Below are 21,740 nucleotides of genomic sequence, written 5' to 3'. Positions count from 1 at the left end.
GTTTAATGTTGATGGATAAACTTCTGTTATTCTTTATAATACAAAATATTTTGTATTTCAGGCTGGGCTAAACAACATTGACGGCAGCAGCTATTACACAATCCCCGGCTCCATGACACCGGCCATGATCAATATTTCCTCCACCAGTAACGTCAACTTTACCGGACGCTGGTTTTTCAAATTGGATACACCACCATACATCTCACAAAGTGAGTCCAACCGGTTCTTAATTATATTTAAGTCATTTAAAGACATAACAATAACTAATCAGTAACTTTTCTCCATAGAAAAATGTAATACATGACTGTTATATAAAGTTAAACTACCGTATATACTCGAGTATAAGCCGCCCGAGTATAAGCCGAGACCCCTAATTTTACCACTGAAAACTGTGAAAACCTATTGACTCGAGTATAAGCCGAGGGTGTAGTATACAGCCAGCCCCCATGTAGCATACAGCCAACCAGCCCCCATGTAGTATACAGCCAGCCCCCAGTAGTATACAGCCAGCCCCCAGTAGTATACAGCCTGCCCCCCAGTAGTATACAGCCTGCCCCCAGTAGTATACAGCTTGTCCCCTTGCAGTATACAGCCTGCCCCCAGTAGTATACAGCTTGCCCCCAGTAGTATACAGCTTGCCCCCAGTAGTATACAGCCTGCCCCAAGTAGTATACAGCCTGCCCCCAGTAGTATACAGCACAGCCCCCAGTAGTATACAGCACAGCCCCCAGTAGTACACAGCACAGCCCCCAGTAGTATACAGCACAGCCCCCAGTAGTACACAGCACAGCCCCCAGTAGTACACAGCACAGCCCCCAGTAGTATACAGCACAGCCCCCAGTAGTATACAGCACTGCCCCCAGTAGTACACAGCACAGCCCCCAGTAGTATACAGCAGCCCCTATACAGATAAAGAAATAAACTTAATACTCACCCTCCGTTGTCCCGATGTTTGTCGCGGCTCCCGGCGGCTTCCGATCCACATCGCGGCTCCTAGCGGGAGCCGCGACAGGGATCGGGAGCCGCGAGGAACATCGGGGACACCGGAGGGTGAGTATTAATGTATTTATTTTTTATCATTGACTCGTGTATAAGCCGAGGCGAGGTTTTTCAGCACATTTTTTGTGCTGAAAATCTCGGCTTATACACGAGTATATACGGTAGTTAGCCATTTATGTATCCTTATCCAAATAGCAAATCCCACCAGATCTTACCATTGTCTATGCAATTTCACAACCTTTACTACACTTAATATGTAATAGTTCCTGTAAAGAATAATTTTATAACTACAAAATTAGAATCACAAGGAGACATTTAAAAATTAAGTTTTACAAATTCTTAATGAAATTTTCTCCATACTCTTACATTTAAAGGGGGGTTCTGGTTCAATATGGAAAACATCCAACACAACTCTACAAACAGAGAACAAATGTCATGAAGTGTCAGGAAAACCCTATTTAGTGTACACCATATATATCTATTAACCCCTTAAGGACGTAGGGTTTTTTCGCTCATCTCTCGCTCTCCACCTTCAAAAATCCATAACTTTTTCATTTTTACGTGTACAGACCAGTGTGAGGGCTTATTTTGTGCGTAATACATTTTACTTTCCCGTAATGTTATTTATTCCAAATGTGGAAAATTTTTTTTAAAAAAACGCGTCACCTTCTTGTGGCCTCAGTTTTTACGACTTTGACAGTGCACTCAAAATAACACCTCAGCTTTATTCTTTGGTTCGGTGCGATCGCAGTGATACCAAATTTATACGGGTTTTATTGTGTTTTAATACATTTTCAAAAATTAAACGAATGTGTACAAAAAAGAAAAAAAATTCGGAATCTTCTGATGCTAATAACTTTTTCATACTTTGGCGCACGGAGCTGTGTGAGGGGTCATTTTTTGCAAAATGAACCGACGTTTGCATTGCTACCATTTTAAAGTCTGTGCTGCATTTTGATCATTTTTTATTCCATTTTTTATGTGATCTAAAAAGGTGTAAAAGTCGCATTTCGGACATTTGGGCGCCATTTCCCGTCTCGGAGGTCACCGCCGGCCGTAACTGTTTTTATATTTTGATAGATCAGGCATTTTAGGACGCGGCGATACCTAATGTGTCTGTGATTTTTACTGTTTATTATGTTTTATATCAGTTCTAACGAAAGGGGGGTGATTTGAATTTTTAATATTTTATTAATTTTTTTTATTTTTTTAACTTTTTTTTCACTAATTCCTAGACCATCTAGGGTACATTAACCCTAGATGGTCAGATCGTTCCTACCATTTACTGCAATACTACAGTATTCCAATATATGGCATTTCTGCGGCTTATTCATTACAATGAGCCACTGGCTCATTGTAACGAATCTGCAGAAGCCATTAAGCACCGACCGCGGTTATTAGCGGTGGGGGTTTGCTGCAATATGCAACAACCCCACCTCTGTATGAAGAGGACTCAGCCCGTGAGCCCTCTTCATACATTCCCTATACCTCTGCGCCGTAGAGCTACGGCGCAGAGCGTTAAAGGGTTAATATATAATTTGTGTGGGAGTATAATTCTTCCACAGTGTTACAAAACACATCACTACAAAATACACAACAAAGCAAAAGGACAAACAAAACAGATCTTTAAAAATATACAACTCAATGATCTTTTCAAATGATATAGGTAATTTAGCCCCTTATCCCCTTACAGGCTGAGCCCTCTCCATAACCGGTAAGTCTTTGCTGCATATTGGTGCTTGCACAAAAAGATGGCGGCGCCGTGACGATCATTGCACCCTGTGACGTCATTGGGGATCGGTCGCCATGACAGCTTTGGGTTTTCCGAAGACCAGGTTTAACCCATTCATTACAATGGGTGATTTGCAGGGTTAAAGTGCCCTAGGAAGTCTGAAAATAGTAAAAATAGAAATTAAAAAAAGTTTTTAAAAAAATAATAATAAAAAAATCACAAACACATTGGAGCACATTTACTTACCCGATCCAGTCGCGATCCCGCGGCGCATTGTCGGACGTGGATTCAGGTCTGCCGGGATTCAATAAGGTTGTGTTCCAGATATCCAGCAGGCTTTTGCACCGAGGTCCGCCGGAGTTCACCTTCTTCTTCCTGATGCATGTGAGTGCTGATCATGTGACACAATTCTTTTTTTAAATTCCACGGTTTGTCCGAATCCGCCAGGTTGTCTGATGGCCATGCCCCTCGCTTTCTGTCGCATGAAAGCCGGAGTGGCGATGCACCACAATCCGATCGCGTGCGCCAAGACCCGGGGCAATTCAGCTCAAAACGGAAATATTCAGGAATACGCTGCCGCAGGACCCTTAGTAAATGTGCCCCATTAAGTCCGAAAATGCCCAATCTATCAAAAGATAATAACATTTTATCACTGTGTTTAACCATGTACTGGAAAATAGTGCCCAAAGTCGAAAATGGCACTTTTTTGCAATTTTGAAAAATATAAACAATTCAATAAAAATTGATCAAAAGGTAGCACAGTCCTAAAAATTATAACATTGAAAACATCAAAAAAAATACACCCCTCACAGTTCTGTATATCAAAGTATGAAAAAGTTATTAGTTTTTTCTAGTGTAGCATGGGAATTTTTTTTATTATATGGGGAAATGTGAATGTATTTTTATGAATATTTATCAATATTTTTTGTGTATGTGTTTTTACTTTCAATGTCCCCCATTTGTTTTTGTTTTTTAAATTTTCTTTTTTTTTATTTATATTTTTTCTCCTATAACTGGGGCATCTTATAAGAGCCTCAGTTACAGGGGGAAACGATACATCAATCATTGCATGAGGTTTTATTAGCAGAAAACTCCATGTTTATTACATAAAGGTGTATTTATTACATAAAGGTGTATTTATTACATAAAGGTGTATTTATTTTATTTTTAGTGGTGCATGTAAATGCTTGCGCCTGTGACACAATTTGAAAGTTAAACCCTGCGCTCAGTCCGAACCAGTCAGATCATTTGGCGGCAACTCCCTTAAATTGTGTCACATGGAAGCCAGCGCAGCCGAGCTAAAAGAAGGGTCACGTGCGACACAATAGCAACAGGTATAGTTAAATACCTGTGCAAGTAGATTTCCCATTGAAAATAGAGCACAGTCCGAAAAAAGTGTGTCGCAAAGTGGTGCAAAGCCTTAGTAAATGGGCCCTATTAAGTAATATTTTCTTTCCTGTTTCAGGTACAAGCACAGCGTCCCCAGCGTCTACCACTAATGTGACTACTCCATCGTCTAATGCTACAAGTCTTTCCTCACTTCCTCCTAATTCTACACAACCAATCACAATGGTGACTTCTGGGACATCATTGGCTTCTAACACGACCAGTCACTCATCCTCAGGTACATCATCTGGGAAGATTGGTTTCTTTCAAGAGGTTTTCCCAAGTTTTTTTTTCTTGCAGCCCACAGGATATGGGATAACAATCAGGTAGGTGGGCGTCTAACTACTTGCACCATCATTAATGATAAAAACAGTCCCATTCCCACCAATGGTTGGAGCTGCAGGTAGAATGCTGTTACATTCAGTGACTATACAAGATCTGGAGTTTGGTGAGCACATTACTATCTGCACTCTCACAGAAGATACATGAGATCTCTGGAGGTACTGAAATATAGCGCTCATCAAAAAATTCCACTGTAGCAGACCAGAGAATGCCCTCAGTCACACTATACCCAGTGTTAAGGTGGCCTAGGCTAGATTATACCCCAAGTATATTTTGGCCTGGTCTGCATTTTACCCCGGGGATATTTTGGCCTGGGCTAGATTATACTCCGGGTATATTTTGGCCTGGTCTGCATTTTACCCCGGGTATATTTTGGCCCTGGCTAGACTATACCCCGGGTATATTTTGGCCCTGGCTAGACTATACTCCGGGTATATTTTGGCCATAGGCCATATTATGCTACTATCAGCAGCATATATACAAAAGACTTGCTTAACTTAACAGAGCCAAATCCTCCATTAAAGGGGTTTGCCCATGAAAGAAAATACTCAATTTTCAATTCCCCAGTGATGTTTTCACAATAAAGATGATTTTAAACCCCTTTACAAATTTACTCACTTCTATTGCTTTTTAGCTCCTTTCTCTCAGTGATGGCCAGTGTAAAATGACAGAGTGTGAGCAGAGACTTTCTAAGCAGACACTTCATGATCCCTCTAGTGCTATGAGATGCTGTGTGCTGACAATGTGCTTAGCTTATCAGGGTACAGGTTTATATACACTTTTTTATTTAGATTCTTAACATTTACTAGTATCTGAAACATAGAAAGAGAGATAGATGAGATCCATGAGATGGATATTACACATGACATTCTCAGCTCTACTATTATAGGCAAACATACACATACTGTTGTAGCTCATCTATAACACACACTGTCAGATCTGCTGGGGCTCCCCCTCCCCTGGATAAAGACATTATCTGTCTGTAGCTGTATTCTCCTCATGCAGCTGTCAACAGAATGTGAGTGTGTGTTTGTGTGTAAGCGTGTCGTAAATTCAAGGGTGAGGGTTAGAGGCAGAGAGCAGCTCTCAGTGTCAGACAGATGAACAAAGTTATACCTGACCCGGATCTCCTAAGAGTAACCAAAATTGTGTACAGCAGGACTGATACGGACAGTTTTGAATTATTTTTGTGAAACGCTTTATTTTTGTTAATAACATTGACTTAGAGCAGCGGTTCTCAACCTGTGGGTCGCGAACAGGGCTGCTCTGCTCATAATGAGTAGAAACTACAACTTGAAGCAGCAGGGGACACACACCATAACTGGGGGCAGGAGGAGGGGGACACAGCATAACTGGGGGCAGGAGGAGGGGGACACACCATAACTTGGGGCAGGAGGGGGGGGGTCTAGAACTGGGGCAGAAGGGGGGCACTAGAACTGGGGGCAGCAGGGGGGACCAAAAGTGGGGGCAGGAGGGGGGACCTGAATTGGGGGCAGGAGGTGGGATGAAAACTAGCGGAGCTGCAGTAAAGCAGAAGTCTGGCAGCTCAGAAATCAGGACAAAGAGGTGGAGGAGTAAAGCCTGAAGACTCCTCCGTGTGATACCAGGGCTGCTGCAGACACAACAGGGAGTGTGATGGTATGTGACATGTATGGATGTGTATAACTGATCCATATAGTGAGTGTATGGTTTGTGTGATGATGTGTTTGCCTGCATGTGTATCTGTATGTATCTGTCTGTGTGTGTTTGTCTCCATGCTTGTATGTATGTATCTGCATGTAGCTATACTTGCTGCATGAATGACTGTCTGTTGGTTTGTATGTACATGAAAAGGAGAGAGGGTTCTGTGTCAGCAGTGATGTGTATTAGGAGGTTCTGCAGCAGCTGAACTGCGTATTATGAGGTTCCGCAGCAGCTGAGATGTGTATTTTTAAGTTCCACAGCAGCTCAGGGGTGTATTATGAGGTTCTGCTGCAGTTGAGGGGGTGTATTATGAGGTTTCGCAGCAGCTCAGGGGTGTATTATGAGGTTCTGCAGCAGCTGAGTTGAAGCCTTAGTTTAATTAGTTGGCAGAGGGGAGGGGCACACATTTATAGGCTCGTCCTGTTGGTTAAATGACCTCAAAACTGCCCTGACCATGATACGGCTGTTTGGGATGATAAACTAGGGAATATTTCGGGGAACAGGAGACTGTTTGAGATTCTGAATTTTAAATACTGTCACGTGAGTTCACTGCAAAGAAGCCCCCTGAGGCTCTGTCGTCCAGGGGCCTAACTAAAACCTGGAGCCGGCCCTTGGTAGGAGGGGGAACTAGAACTAGGGGGCAGTATTATAGTAGTTATATTCCTGTACATAGGTGGCAGTATTATAGTAGTTATATTCTTGTACATAGGGGGCAGTATTATGGCAGTGATATTCTTGTACATAGTTGCCAGTATTATAGTAGTTATATTCCTGTACATAGGGGGCAGTATTATAGTAGTTATATTCTTGTACATAGGGGGCAGTATTATAGTAGTTATATACTTGTACATAGGAGGCAGTATTATAGTAGTTATATTCTTGTACATAGGGGCAGTATTATAGTAGTTATATTCTTGTACATAGGGGCAGTATTATAGTAGTTATATTCTTGTACATAGGGGACAGTATTATAGTAGTTATATTCTTGTACATAGGGGCAGTATTATAGTAGTTATATTCTTGTACATAGGGGCAGTATTATGGCAGTGATATTCTTGTACATAGTTGCCAGTATTATAGTAGTTATATTCTTGTACATAGGGAGCAGTATTATTGTAGTTATAGTCTTGTACATAGGAGGCAGTATTATAGTAGTTATATTCTTGTAAGTAGGGGGCAGTATTATAGTAGTTATATACTTGTACATAGGGGCAGTATTATAGTAGATATATTCTTGTACATAGGGGCAGTATTATAGTAGTTATATTCTTGTACATAGGGGCAGTATTATAGTAGTTATATTCTTGTACATAGGGGCAGTATTATATTAGTTATATTCCTGTACATAGGGGGCAGTATTATAGTAGTTATATTCTTGTACATAGGGGCAGTATTATAGTAGTTATAGTCTTGTACATAGGAGGCAGTATTATAGTAGTTATATTCTTGTAAGTAGGGGGCAGTATTATAGTAGTTATATTCTTGTACATAGGGGCAGTATTATGGCAGTGATATTCTTGTACATAGTTGCCAGTATTATAGTAGTTATATTCTTGTACATAGGGGGCAGTATTATAGTAGTTATATTCTTCTACACAGGGGGCAGTATTATAGTAGTTATATTCTTCTACACAGGGGGCAGAATTATAGTAGTTATATTCTTGTACATAGGGGGCAGTATTATAGTAGTTATATTCTTGTACATAGGGGGGCAGTATTATAGTAGTTATATTCTTGTACATAGGGGGGCAGTATTATAGTAGTTATATTCTTGTACATAGGGGGGCAGTATTATAGTAGTTATATTCTTGTACATAGGGGGGCAGTATTATAGTAGTTATATTCTTGTACATAGGGGGCAGTATTATAGTAGTTATATTCTTGTACATAGGGGGCAGTATTATATTAGTTATATTCCTGTACATAGGGGGCAGTATTATAGTAATTATATTCCTGTACATAGGGGACAGTATTATAGTAATTATATTCCTGTACATAGGGGACAGTATTATAGTAGAAATATTCTTGTACATAGGGCCAGTATTATAGTAGTTATATCCTTGTATATAGGGGGCAGTATTATAGTAGTTATATTCTTGTATATAGGTGGCAGTATTATAGTAGTTATAGTCTTGTACATAGGGGGCAGTATTATAGTAGTGATAGGTTTGTACATAGGGGGCAGTATTATAGTAGTTATAGTCTTGTACATAGGGACAGTATTATAGTAGTGATAGGTTTGTACATATAGAGCAGTATTATAGTACTTATAGTCTTATACATATCGTGCAGTATTATAGTAGTTATATTCTTGTACATAGGGGCAGTATTATAGTAGTTATATTCCTGTACATAGGGAGCAGTATAATTGTAGTTATATCCTTTTACATAGGGGGCAGTATTATAGTAGTTACATTCTTGTACATTGGGGGCAGTATTATAGTAGTTATATTCCTGTACATAGGGAGCAGTATTATTGTAGTTATAGTCTTGTACATAGGAGGCAGTATTATAGTAGTTATATTCTTGTAAGTAGGGGGCAGTATTATAGTAGTTATATACTTGTACATAGGGGCAGTATTATAGTAGATATATTCTTGTACATAGGGGCAGTATTATAGTAGTTATATTCTTGTACATAGGGGCAGTATTATAGTAGTTATATTCTTGTACATAGGGGCAGTATTATAGTAGTTATATTCCTGTACATAGGGTGCAGTATTATAGTAGTTATATTCCTGTACATAGGGGGCAGTATTATAGTAGTTATATTCCTGTACATAGGGGGCAGTATTATAGTAGTTATATTCTTGTACATAGGGGGCAGTATTATAGTAGTTATATTCCTGTACATAGGGGGCAGTAGTATAGTAGTTATATTCTTGTACATAGGGGCAGTATTATAGTAGTTATATTCCTGTACATAGGGGTCAGTATTATAGTAGTTATATTCTTGTACATAGGAGGCAGTATTATAGTAGTTATATTCTTGTACATAGGGGGCAGTATTATAGTAGTTATATTCTTGTACATAGGGGGCAGTATTATAGTAGTTATATTCCTGTACATAGGGGGCAGTATTATAGTAGTTATATTCTTGTACACAGGGGGCAGTATTATAGTAGTTATATTCTTGTACATAGGGGGCAGTATTATAGTAGTTATATTCCTGTACATAGGGGCAGTATTATAGTAGTTATATTCTTGTACATAGGGGGCAGTATTATAGTAGTTATATTCTTGTACATAGGGGGCAGTATTATAGTAGTTATAGTCTTGTACATAGGGGGGCAGTATTATAGTGGTTATATTCTTGTACATGGTTTGGGGTCACCGCAACATGAGGAACTGTATTGCTGGGGTCACAGCATTAGAAAGGTTGAGAACCACTGACTTAGAGAATGTTTTAATTTGTTATCCTGAGTATTTTTAAGAAACTTGTCTTTGTTGTCACCGCTCAGGTCTGACAGAGTTCACCATCTTTTTAGTGGTGCATGTTAGAATTAGGGCTTGTGACACAATTTGAAACTTAAATCCCGCGCTCAGCCCGAATCAGTAAACTGTGTTGCATGGAAGCCAACGCAGCTGCGCCAAAAGGGTCACGTGCGACACAATCGCAACGCACCTGCTACTTACATACCTGTGCAAGAGAATTTCCTATTGAAAATAGAGCACAGTCTGAAAAAAGTGTGTCGCAAAGTGGTGCAAAGCCTTAGTAAATGGGCCCTATTAAGTTAAAGGGGTATTCTCGCCTGGGCATTCACATTCAGTTTGATAAATCTGCCATATATAAACATTTCTTCAATTAGATGTTATTAAAAAAAATGTTCCTGTGTGAAGATAATTGCTCGTAAATGTAGTCATTTTGTCCCTTAGAAACGACATGGCTTCCTCGGATACGGCCACGTCTGCTGGAGGAATTGCACAAAGAAACAAATTGCTTTTATATATGAAATGTCCGGGATTTACTACATGACCCACAGCCGTCCTGTGGTAATGATTGCTGAATCCAGGAGGTCAGACAAGACTCAATAGCTCATGTCTGGCCACTGCTGCCAGAGTGTGACGTGGTCGTAACCGAGGAAGCCATTTCGTTTCTAAGGGACAGAATGACTACATTTATGAGAAATTATCTTCACACAGGAATATTTTTTTTAATAACATCTAATTGAAGAAATGTTTATAAATGGAAGATTAGTGAAACTGAATGTGAATGCCCAGGCGAGAATACCCCTTTAAATATATTCTTTCCTGTTTCAGGTACAAGCACAGCGTCCCCAGTGTCTACCACTAATGTGACTACTGCATCGTCTAATGCTACAAGTCTTTCCTCACGTCCTTCTAATTCTACACAACCAACCACGATGATGATTTCTGGGACATCATTGGCCTCCAACATGACCAGTCAGTCATCCTCAGGTACATCCTCTGGAAAGATTGGTTTATTTCAAGAGGTTTTCCTAATTTTTTTTATCTTACAGCCCACAGGATATGGGATAACAATCAGGTAGGTGGGCGTCTAACTACTTGCACCATCATTAATGATAAAAATAGTCCCACCAATGGTTGGAGCGGCAGGTAGAGCATGTGTTATGCCTTTACATTCAATAACTTTACAAGACCTGGAAGTTGGCGAGAACCCTTATATATGAGATTACTGGAGATACCATAACACTATACCGTAACATTCCAAATGGAGCGTGAGGAAGACTGCACAACCTGCCGCTCCATCAATAAAATGAAGAAATTGTGGCCAATCCATCAATTAGAATCGGACCCTTGTTTATGTGACAATGGGGGTTACAGCAAAAAGGCACCCACAAATCAGATATTTATCCTGTATCCTCCAGATGGGGCATCACAATACAAACCTGGACAACTCCTCTCATCTTCACATTCAATATATTAGACCAGGTGTTCATGATTGTGGCTTAGTTAGTAGAAAACTTAAATTCTACTAAATTTAAGGATATTTTTAGAATCTACGAGACTCACATTTTTTTCCTATTTAAGGTACAAACACAGTGTCCCCAGTGTCTGCCAGTAATGTGACTACTCCATCATCTAATGCTACAAGTGTTACCTCACATCCTCCTAATTCCACACAACCAACCACGATGGTGACTTCTAGGACATCATTGGCCTCTAACATGACGAGTCAACTTTCATCAGGTACAGTACAACTTTTAGTGTCATAGTTTATCTATAGCAGTGATGGTGAACCTTTTAGTTGCCGAGTACCCAAACTGTAACCCAAAACCCCCCTTAATTATCGCGAGGTGCCAACCAAAAATTAAAACAGTAACCTATTGCTCCCTGTTCAACAACTTTCAATCATATTGGCCTCCTGAGGACAGCAACACAGTAGAAAGATGGAAAATTTTCATCATTTTAGCTTCTTTCCAGTGTCCCTCTGTACCCAGGATCGGAGGGCCAGCAGGAGGTCCTAAAATAATTCAACCCTGTCTAAATCTCCCTCTTCCTACAGTCCCAAGTAGCGAAGAAAGTATCAAAATATGACTGAAAGCAGCATCTTTTAAGTTGCTTGGAACTGCAGGAAGATTCTTTGAGTCCTGTCTGGTGTGCTGGCGTGATGGCCCGGGTGCCCACAAAATGGGCTCAGAGTGCCACCTCTGGCACCCGTGCCATAGGTTCGCCATCACTGATCTATAGGATATGGAATAACAATGAGGTTAGTGGATGTCTGACTGCTGAGACCAACACTAATCTAGAAATCAGCCCAGTTCCCACCATTGGTTGGAGCATCAGGTAGGACACACATTCTGGTTATATCCAATAACTATACAAGACCCGGAATGAGCACAGGACTCTCTGCATTCTCTCACACAGGATACACAAGCTCTCTATAGACTCTTTAGCTTTTCAAAGCCTATTTCGAAATTCTCATTATATAAAAATAAGCGTCATAATGCAATTGGGGGGTGCCAGATGGTTGCTATGGCTTAAGACCTGTGTGTCGGCCATGTACGGTGGCCTGTTAGACCTGTTAGGTTCTAATAGGCAAACTGTTAGTAAAACACTAACATATACAATACATAGCGGTACAGAAGTACTACAATGTCTTGTATAAGGGATAAATGTATCCAAAGTATAGTGGGACAATGCAAAAAGTAAAAGTTTTTTAAAAATACATACATACATACAAATAAATAAACAAAATAGTCAATATATAAAATGACATCAACTATATATAATAATATTTAGTATAAAAATATATACCGTATATACCGGCGTATAAGATGACTTTTGAAGACAGAAAAATCTTCTGTCTTCTCTGGGGTCGTCTTATACGCCGGTAATCGTCTTATACGGCGAGTCCCGGTGCATGGAGAGGGCTCACGGGCTGAGCCCTCTCCATAGCCGGTAAGTCTTTGCTGCATATTGCAGCAAAGTCTTACCGGTAACACCCGCGATCGGTGCTAGCACTGATCGCGTGTGTTTGCACAGCGATGGCTGCCGGCAGCTTCAAAAAGCTGCCAGCAGCCTCAAAAAGACATCGGGGTGCATACTCACCCTCCGTTAGTCTTCTTTCTTCTGCTGGGCGCCGCCATGCTTTTCCCCGGGGCGGCGCCTAGTATGACGTCAGCAGCGGCGCGTCATACTAGGCGCCGTCCAGGGGAGAACAATGGCGGCGCCCGGCACGAAGTTAGTGAAGACAGAAGACGGGCGCCGAAGCCAGAAGAGGACCCACGCGGACATCGGGGGAGCAGCGCTGCAGGTCGGGGCCACCGGAGGGTGAGTATATAAGTTTATTATTTTCTATTAATGCTGGGCTGGCTGTATACTACTGGGGGCAGTGCTGTATACTACTGGGGACTGTGCTGTATACTACTGGGGGCTGTGCTGTATACTACTGGGGGCTGTGCTGTATACTACTGGGGGCTGTGCTGTATACTACTGGGGGCTGTGCTGTAATGGTAATGTTGTTGTTGTATGCCTTATGTTTATGAGCGACAGTTTTCCTGCTATATACCTGCATGTCATAAGAATTTACATTAAAAAAAGGACCATGTTAAATTCAAATCAGTTTTTTTTTTTTTTAATTTTTACCGGTGTTTTGTATGCGTTGGAAAAGGGGTAGTCTTATACGGCGAATATATCTTAAACTCTATATTTTAAACAGGAAAGTAGGGGGGTCGTCTTATACACCAGGTCGTCTTATACGCCGGAATATACGGTAGTATATATAGTACAAAATAACCCCACACATACACACACAAAATATGTATCATCGTGTCCATAGTGCTGTGCTCTGAAGGACATTTTAGGCCGTGTCCTTAAAGAGAACCCGTCATGAAAAATAACCCCCTAAACTAAATATATTTTTATAAACTGCCATTAGAGAGCATTGCCTCTGTCCCTTCATTGTCCCTCTACATGCCTGTAAACTTAAGCAATGAGGTCCTAAAGCTGTATGCAAATGAGCTGTGAAATGTCCAATGAGTCATTAGCATATTCAAGCTGTCCAGCTTATTCAAGAGTGGGAGGCACAGCAACACCCCCAGTGCATGACTGACAGCCTGTATAATGGTGTGAGGCTGTATAATGGTGTAATGGCTTCTCCTGGTACTTCCTGGTGCTGGTGCCCCCTGCAGACTGTGTGTGTATAGGAGAGATACAACAGCTCCAGGCAGCCATGATATAGCAGAACACGTCAGGTACTTGTGTAGCTGATGTCTGTGTCTCTCACATGTGTATTAGGAGGATGCAGCATGTCAGCGGATGCAGCACAGACACTAACTATACATTACTATACTTTACACACAGACATGAGCAGGGGGAGGAGAGGGGAGGGGGAACAGGGGTGACATCACTGCCCCTGACCATGTGACCAGCCTCAATTACATAATAAAGAAATGATTATATTACAATGATTAATGTATGAAATAACTAGATAAAGGCTGGGATGGGATCCTTGTGAGCTGCTCCAAAAGGTAGTAGTGACAGGACTAGTGGCAGAGACCTGATGACAGGTGTCCTTTAAGATGTTAAATCTAATGTTAGCAATACAGCAATACATTTAAGGAAATTTTTAGAATCTGTTTTTCCTATTTAAGGTACAAGCACAGTGTCCCCAGTGTCCGCAAGTAATGTGACCTCTTCATCATCTACCGCTACAAGTCTTTCCTCACATCCTCCTAATTCTACACAACCAGCCACGATGGTGACTTCTAGGACATCATTGGCCTCTAACATGACGAGTCAACTTTCATCAGGTACAGTATCTAGCAAGAATGGTTTTTTTCCTACCTTTTAGTGTCATAGTTTATCTATAGGATATGGATAACAATGAGGTTAGTAGATGTCTGACTGCTGAGACCAACACTAATCTTGAAATCAGCCCAGTTCCCACCATTGGTTGGAGCATCAGGTAGGACACACATTCTGGTTATATCCAATAACTATACAAGACCCGGAATGAGCACAGGACTCTCTGCATTCTCTCACACAGGATACACAAGCTCTCTATAGACTCTTTAGCTTTTCAAAGCCTATTTCGAAATTCCCATTATATAAAAATAAGCGTCATAATGCAATTGGGGGGTGCCAGAGGGGTGCTATGGCTTAAGACCTGTGTGTCGGCCATGTACGGTGGCCTGTTAGACCTGTTAGGTTCTAATAGGCAAACTGTCAGTAAAACACTAACATATACAATACATAGCGGTACACAAGTACTACAATATCTTGTATAAGGGATAAATGTATCCAAAGTATAGTGGGACAATGCAAAAAGTTAAAGTTTAAAAAAAATACATACATACAAATAAATAAACAAAAAATCAATATATAAAATGATATCAACTATACATAATAATATTTAGTATAAAAATATATAGTATATATAGTACAAAATAACCCCCCCACACACGCACACAAAATATGTATCATCGTGTCCATAGTGCTGTGCTCTGAAGGACGTTTTAGGACGTTTCCTTAAGATGTTAAATCTAATGTTAGCAATACAGAAATACATTTAAGGATATTTTTAGAATCTGTGAGAGTCATATTTTTTTTCCTATTTAAGGTACAAGCACAGTGTCCCCAGTGTCTACCACTAATGTGACTACTCCATCATCTACTGCTACAAGTCTTTCCTCCCGTCCTCCTAATTCTACACAACCAACCACGATGGTGACTTCTAGGACATCATTGGCCTCTAACATGACGAGTCAACTTTCATCAGGTACAGTATCTAGCAAGAATGGTTTCTTTCCTAACTTCATAGTTTATCTATAGGATATGGAATAACAATGAGGTTAGTGGATGTCTGACTGCTGAGACCAACACTAATCTTGAAATCAGCCCAGTTCCCACCATTGGTTGGAGCTGCAGGTAGGACACACATTCTGGTTATATCCAATAACTATACAAGACCCGGAGTGAGCACAGGACTCTCTGCATTCTATCACACAGGATACACACACTCTCCTATAGATTCTTTAGCCTTTCAAAGCATATTTCGAAAATTCCCATTTATGTAATGTATGTAAATGCACTGTGTGACCGCAACCTAAGGCTACATTCACACATCGGCCCCTGGTAGAGGAGGGGAGAGCGGTGCTCAGCCCCTCCCCTCTCCATAGGAATATACAACGCACGGTGCCATATTCCGTAGAAAGATAGGTCATGTCCTATCCTTCTACAGGCTATGGGACGGTACGTTGCCAAATGTGTGCTGCACAAAATAGGCCCTCAAAAAAAGTTATGGATTTTTGAAGGTGGAGAGCGAGAAACGAGCAAAAAAAAACCTGCGTCCGTCATTTTATTGAGAAATAAGGAAGTCAGTCCTGTTTCTTGTTTTTTTTTTTATTCAATGGAATATTCATGGAACTTCAAAAAGGAGAATGACCCGTGTTATACATCTGCAATGTGTTCTTCACTAAAATGATCCTTAAATGATCCTGTGTTCTTCACTGTTCTTCACTGCGTTTCCTTAAGTGAAAGCTTGTTCTCGAGCTGGCGAAATACTCGTCCGAGCAATGAGCCATTTTGAGTACGCTAATACTCGAACGAGCATCAAGCTTGGACGAGTATGCTCATTCTTCTCTGAATGGGCCCCATTAAGTAATATTTTCTTTCCTGTTTCAGGTACAAGCACAGCGTCCCCAGTGTCTACCACTAATGTGACTACTCCATCGTCTAATGCTACAAGTCTTTCCTCACGTCCTTCTAATTCTACACAACCAACCACGATGATGACTTCTAGGACATCATTGGCCTCCAACACGACCAGTCACTCATCCTCAGGTACGTCATCTGGCAAGATTGTTTTCTTTTAAGAGGTTTTCCTAAGTTTTTTTTTCTTATAGCCCACAGGATATGGGATAACAATCAGGTAGGTGGGCGTCTAACCACGTGGACCATCATTAATGATAAAAACAGTCCCAGCAATGGTTGGAGCTGCAGGTAGAGCATGTATTCTGCTGTTACATTCAGAGACTATACAAGATCTGGAGTTTGGTGAGCACATTACTATTTGCACTCTCACAGAAGATACATGAGATCTCTGGAGGTACTGAAATGTAGCGCTCATCAAGTTTTCAACAATCTAACAGTTTGATATGTTGCGATAAAGTACATGTTAAACTTGCAGCTCCATTAATTAGTAGGGATGGTATCCTTGTTCTCATGATTATGGGGGTCCCTGCAGTAAGACACCCACCAATCAGATTGTTATCCCCTATTCTACATATGACAAAAAAATTCCAGTGTAACAGACCAGAGAATGCCCTCACACTATACACAGTATTAAAGTGGCCTGGGCTAGATTGTACCCCAAACATATTTTGACCTGGTCTGGATTTTACCCCTGGTATATTTTGGCCTGGGCTAGATTATACTCCATGTATATTATGGACATTTATGGACATTATAGGATATGGAATAACAATGAGGTTAGTGGATGTCTGACTGCTGAGACCAACACTAGTCTTGAAAACAGCCCAGTTCCCACCATTGGTTGGAGCATCAGGTAGGACACACATTCTGGTTATATCCAATAACTATACAAGACCCGGAATGAGCACAGGACTCTCTGCATTCTCTCACACAGGATATACAAGCTCTCTATAGACTCTTTAGCTTTTCAAAGCCTATTTCGAAATTCCCATTATATAAAAATAAGCGTCATAATGCAATTGGGGGGTGCCAGAGGGGTGCTATGGCTTAAGACCTGTGTGTCGGCCATGTACGGTGGCCTGTTAGGCCCAGTCAAATGCTGGTTCTAATAGGCAAACTGTCAGTAAAACACTAACATATACAATACATAGCGGTAAAGAAGTACTACAATGTATTGTATAAGGGATAAATGTATCCAAAGTATAGTGGGACAATGCAAAAAGTTAAAGTTTAAAAAAATATACATATATACAAATAAATAAACAAAAAATCAATATATAAAATGATATCAACTATACATAATAATATTTAGTATAAAAATATATAGTATATATAGCATAAAATAACCCCCCCCACACACACAAAATCTGTATCATCGTGTCCATAGTGCTGTGCTCTGAAGGACGTTTTAGGCCGTTTCCTTAAGATGTTAAATCTAATGTTAGCAATACAGAAATACATTTAAGGATATTTTTAGAATCTGTTTTTCCTATTTAAGGTACAAGCACAGTGTCCCCAGTGTCTGCCAGTAATGTGACCACTTCATCATCTACTGCTACAAGTCTTTCCTCACATCCTCCTAATTCTACACAACCAACCACGATGGTGACTTCTAGGACATCATTGGCCTCTAACATGACGAGTCAACTTTCATCAGGTACAGTATCTAGCAAGAATGGTTTTTTTCCTAACTTTTAGTGTCATAGTTTATCTATAGGATATGGATAACAATGAGGTTAGTGGATGTCTGACTGCTGAGACCAACACTAATCTTGAAATCAGCCCAGTTCCCACCATTGGTTGGAGCTGCAGGTAGGACACACATTCTGGTTATATCCAATAACTATACAAGACCTGGAGTGAGCACAGGACTCTCAGCATTCTCTCACACAGGATACACACACTCTCCTATGGATTCTTTAGCCTTTTAAAGCATATTTCAAAATTCCCATTTATGTAATGTATGTAAATGCACTGTGTGACCGCAACCTAAGGCTACATTCACACATCGGCCCCTGGTAGAGGAGGGGAGAGCGGTGCTCAGCCCCGCCCCTCTCCATAGGAATATACAACGCACGGTGCCATATTCCGTAGAAAGATAGGTCATGTCCTATCCTTCTACAGGCTATGGGACGGTACGTTGCCAAATGTGTGCTGCACAAAATAGGCCCTCAAAAAAAGTTATGGATTTTTGAAGGTGGAGAGCGAGAAACGAGCAAAAAAAACCTGCGTCCGTCATTTTATTGAGAAATAAGGAAGTCAGTCCTGTTTCTTGTTTTTTTTTTATTCAATGGAATATTCATGGAACTTCAAAAAGGAGAATGACCCGTGTTATACATCTGCAATGTGTTCTTCACTAAAATGATCCTTAAATGATCCTGTGTTCACTGTGTTCTTCACTGCGTTTCCTTAAGTGAAAGCTTGTTCTCGAGCAGGCAAAATACTCGTCAGAGCAACGAGCCATTTTGAGTACGCTAATACTCGAACGAGCATCAAGCTTGGACGAGTATGCTCATTCTTCTCTAAATGGGCCCCATTAAGTAATATTTTCTTTCCTGTTTCAGTTACAAGCACAGCGTCCCCAGTGTCTACCACTAATGTGACTACTCCATCATCTAATGCTACAAGTCTTTCCTCACGTCCTTCTAATTCTACACAACCAACCACGATGATGACTTCTGGGACATCATTGGCCTCCAACACGACCAGTCACTCATCCTCAGGTACGTCATCTGGCAAGATTGGTTTCTTTCAAGAGGTTTTCCTAAGTTTTTTTTTTCTTATAGCCCACAGGATATGGGATAACAATCAGTTAGGTGGGCGTCTAACCACGTGGACCATCATTAATGATAAAAACAGTCCCAGCAATGGTTGGAGCTGCAGGTAGAGCATGTATTCTGCTGTTACATTCAGAGACTATACAAGATCTGGAGTTTGGTGAGCACATTACTATTTGCACTCTCACAGAAGATACATGAGATCTCTGGAGGTACTGAAATGTAGCGCTCATCAAGTTTTCAACAATCTAACAGTTTGATATGTTGCGATAAAGTACATGTTAAACTTGCAGCTCCATTAATTTGTAGGGATGGTATCCTTGTTCTCATGATTATGGGGGTCCCTGCAGTAAGACACCCACCAATCAGATTGTTATCCCCTATTCTGCATATGACAAAAAAATTCCAGTGTAACAGACCAGAGAATGCCCTCACACTATACACAGTATTAAAGTGGCCTGGGCTAGATTATACCGTAGGTATATTTTGGCCTGGTCTGGATTTTACCCCGGGTATATTTTGGCCTGGGCTAGATTATACTCCATGTATATTATGGACATTTTATACATCCCTTAGGCCATATTATACTTCTATCAGTAGCTAATGGGTGAGAACAAATAATGGAAAGATGCTACTCCTTCTCTTGTTTTTACTCCTCTCCTAGTATGGACAGCAAAAACTGCGTCTGAAGACCTTAATGTGTTAACGTAGCCTCACTTGGGTGCGCCAGTGCCTAAATGTAAAGTCGTCTTGTCGGGCACAGTGCAGCTGTAACACTTCATAATTACATCTACAAGAAGTTTGCACTTTCTTTCCAGTGCATAGTCAGAAAGAAAACTGGGGGAAACATTTTCATAAATGTCGGCCATTGTGTTTAAATTAAGTTACCGTAAATACGCTATTATGTTAACTTGATGTAAATGCAGTGTAAATGCACTGTGTGGATGCAGCCTGATACAGCATTCACACAGAATTTACTGTGGTGTAATTATCATGTTCGCTTTGCAGCATTGCATTTATGTAAACGTGGATTGCTCAATGCAGTGTTAATGTGATAGAAACACATGTGACTGCAGTCTAACATTCTTTTCATATTGCAATTCTTAAATGATAGGAAAATATTACGTTTACGCAAATGTGTTTTAAACCAACGAGATGTTAACTTATTGTAGACGCAATGTAAAAACAACAGCCTCATGTCGCGTTCCCATGTTACTTCTTTAAATTCAATCAAAACATTGCGTTTACGTAAATGCTGTGTAAATGCTCATGAATGGAGCGGCAGGTTTTTATATATATATATAGATATGCCTTTACATAAAAATAACTTTACAAGACCTGGAAGTTGGCGAGAACTCTCATATATGAGATGACTGGAGATACTGTAACACTGTACCGTAACGTTCCCAATGGAGGAAGACTGCACAACCTGCCACTCCATCAATAAAATGAAGAAATCGTGGCCAATCCATCAATTAGAATTGGACCCTTGTTTATGTGACAATGGGGGTTACAGCAAAAAAAACACCCACAAATCAGATATTTATCCTGTATCCTACAGATCACAATACAAACCTGGACAACTCCTTTAACTCATCTTCACACTCAATATATTAGACCAGGTGTTCATGATTGTGGATTAGTTAGTAGAAAACTTAAATTCTACTAAATTTAAGGATATTTTTAGAATCTATGAGACTCACATTTTTTTTTCCTATTTAAGGTACAAGCACAGTGTCCCCAGTGTCTGCCAGTAATGTGACTACTTCATCATCTAATGCTACAAGTCTTTCCTCACATCCTCCTAATTCCACACAACCAACCACGATGGTGACTTCTGGGACATCATTGGCCTCTAACATGACGACTCAACTTTCATCAGGTACAGTACAACTTTTAGTGTCGTAGTTTATCTATAGCAGTGATGGCGAACCTTTTAGACGCCTAGTACCCAAACTGCAACCCAAAACCCCCCTTAATTATCGCAAGGTGCCAACCAAAAATTAAAACAGTAACCTATTGTTCCCTGTTCAACAACTTTCAATCATATTGGCCTCCTGAGGACAGCAACACAGTAGAAAGATGGAAAACTTTCATCATTTTAGCTTCTTTCCAGTGTCCCTCTGTACCCAGGATCGGAGGGCCAGCAGGAGGTCCTAAAATAATTCAACCCTGTCTAAATCTCCCTCTTCCTACAGTCCCAAGTAGCGAAGAAAGTATCAAAATATGACTGAAAGCAGCATCTTTTAAGTTGCTTGGAACTGCAGGAAAATTCTTTGAGTCTTGTCTGGTGTGCTGGGGTGATGGCCCGGGTGCCCACAAAATGGGCTCTGAGTGCCACCTCTGGCACCCGTGCCATAGGTTCGCCATCACTGATCTATAGGATATGGATAAAAATGAGGTTAGTGGATGTCTGACTGCTGAGACCAACAATAATCTAGAAATCAGCCCAGTTCCCACCATTGGTTGGTGCTGCAGGTAGGACACACATTCTGGTGTTATATCCAATAACTATACAAGACCCGGAGTGAGCACAGGACTCTCTGCATTTTCTCACACAGGATACACAAGCTCTCTATAGACTCTTTAGCTTTTCAAAGCCTATTTCGAAAATTCTCATTATATAAAAATAAGCGTCATAATGCAATTGGGGGGTACCAGAGGGTTGCTATGGCTTAAGA

The 21,740-nt window shown here is 40.6% G+C and overlaps 1 protein-coding gene across 1 annotated transcript in view; it reads left to right on the top strand.

Moving 5' to 3' along the window:
- LOC140065866 (uncharacterized) overlaps nt 1–21,224 on the top strand; it is a 111,522-nt gene extending 90,298 nt beyond the window's left edge. The window contains exons 21-31 of the mRNA XM_072113426.1: nt 62–209; nt 4,197–4,355; nt 10,403–10,561; nt 11,156–11,314; nt 14,221–14,379; nt 15,189–15,347; nt 16,253–16,411; nt 17,781–17,939; nt 18,847–19,005; nt 20,783–20,941; nt 21,193–21,224. Coding sequence (XP_071969527.1) covers nt 62–209; nt 4,197–4,355; nt 10,403–10,561; nt 11,156–11,314; nt 14,221–14,379; nt 15,189–15,347; nt 16,253–16,411; nt 17,781–17,939; nt 18,847–19,005; nt 20,783–20,941; nt 21,193–21,224 — 1,611 coding nt within the window. The remainder of the gene's footprint in view (nt 1–61; nt 210–4,196; nt 4,356–10,402; nt 10,562–11,155; nt 11,315–14,220; nt 14,380–15,188; nt 15,348–16,252; nt 16,412–17,780; nt 17,940–18,846; nt 19,006–20,782; nt 20,942–21,192) is intronic.
- Nucleotides 21,225–21,740: the final 516 nt, after the last annotated feature.

The sequence above is a fragment of the Engystomops pustulosus genome, chromosome 6 (assembly GCF_040894005.1).
Source record: "Engystomops pustulosus chromosome 6, aEngPut4.maternal, whole genome shotgun sequence".
Taxonomy (NCBI): Eukaryota; Metazoa; Chordata; class Amphibia; order Anura; family Leptodactylidae; genus Engystomops; species Engystomops pustulosus.
Note: the sequence above shows the minus strand (reverse complement) of the source record. Positions and strands in the feature narration are given on the sequence as shown.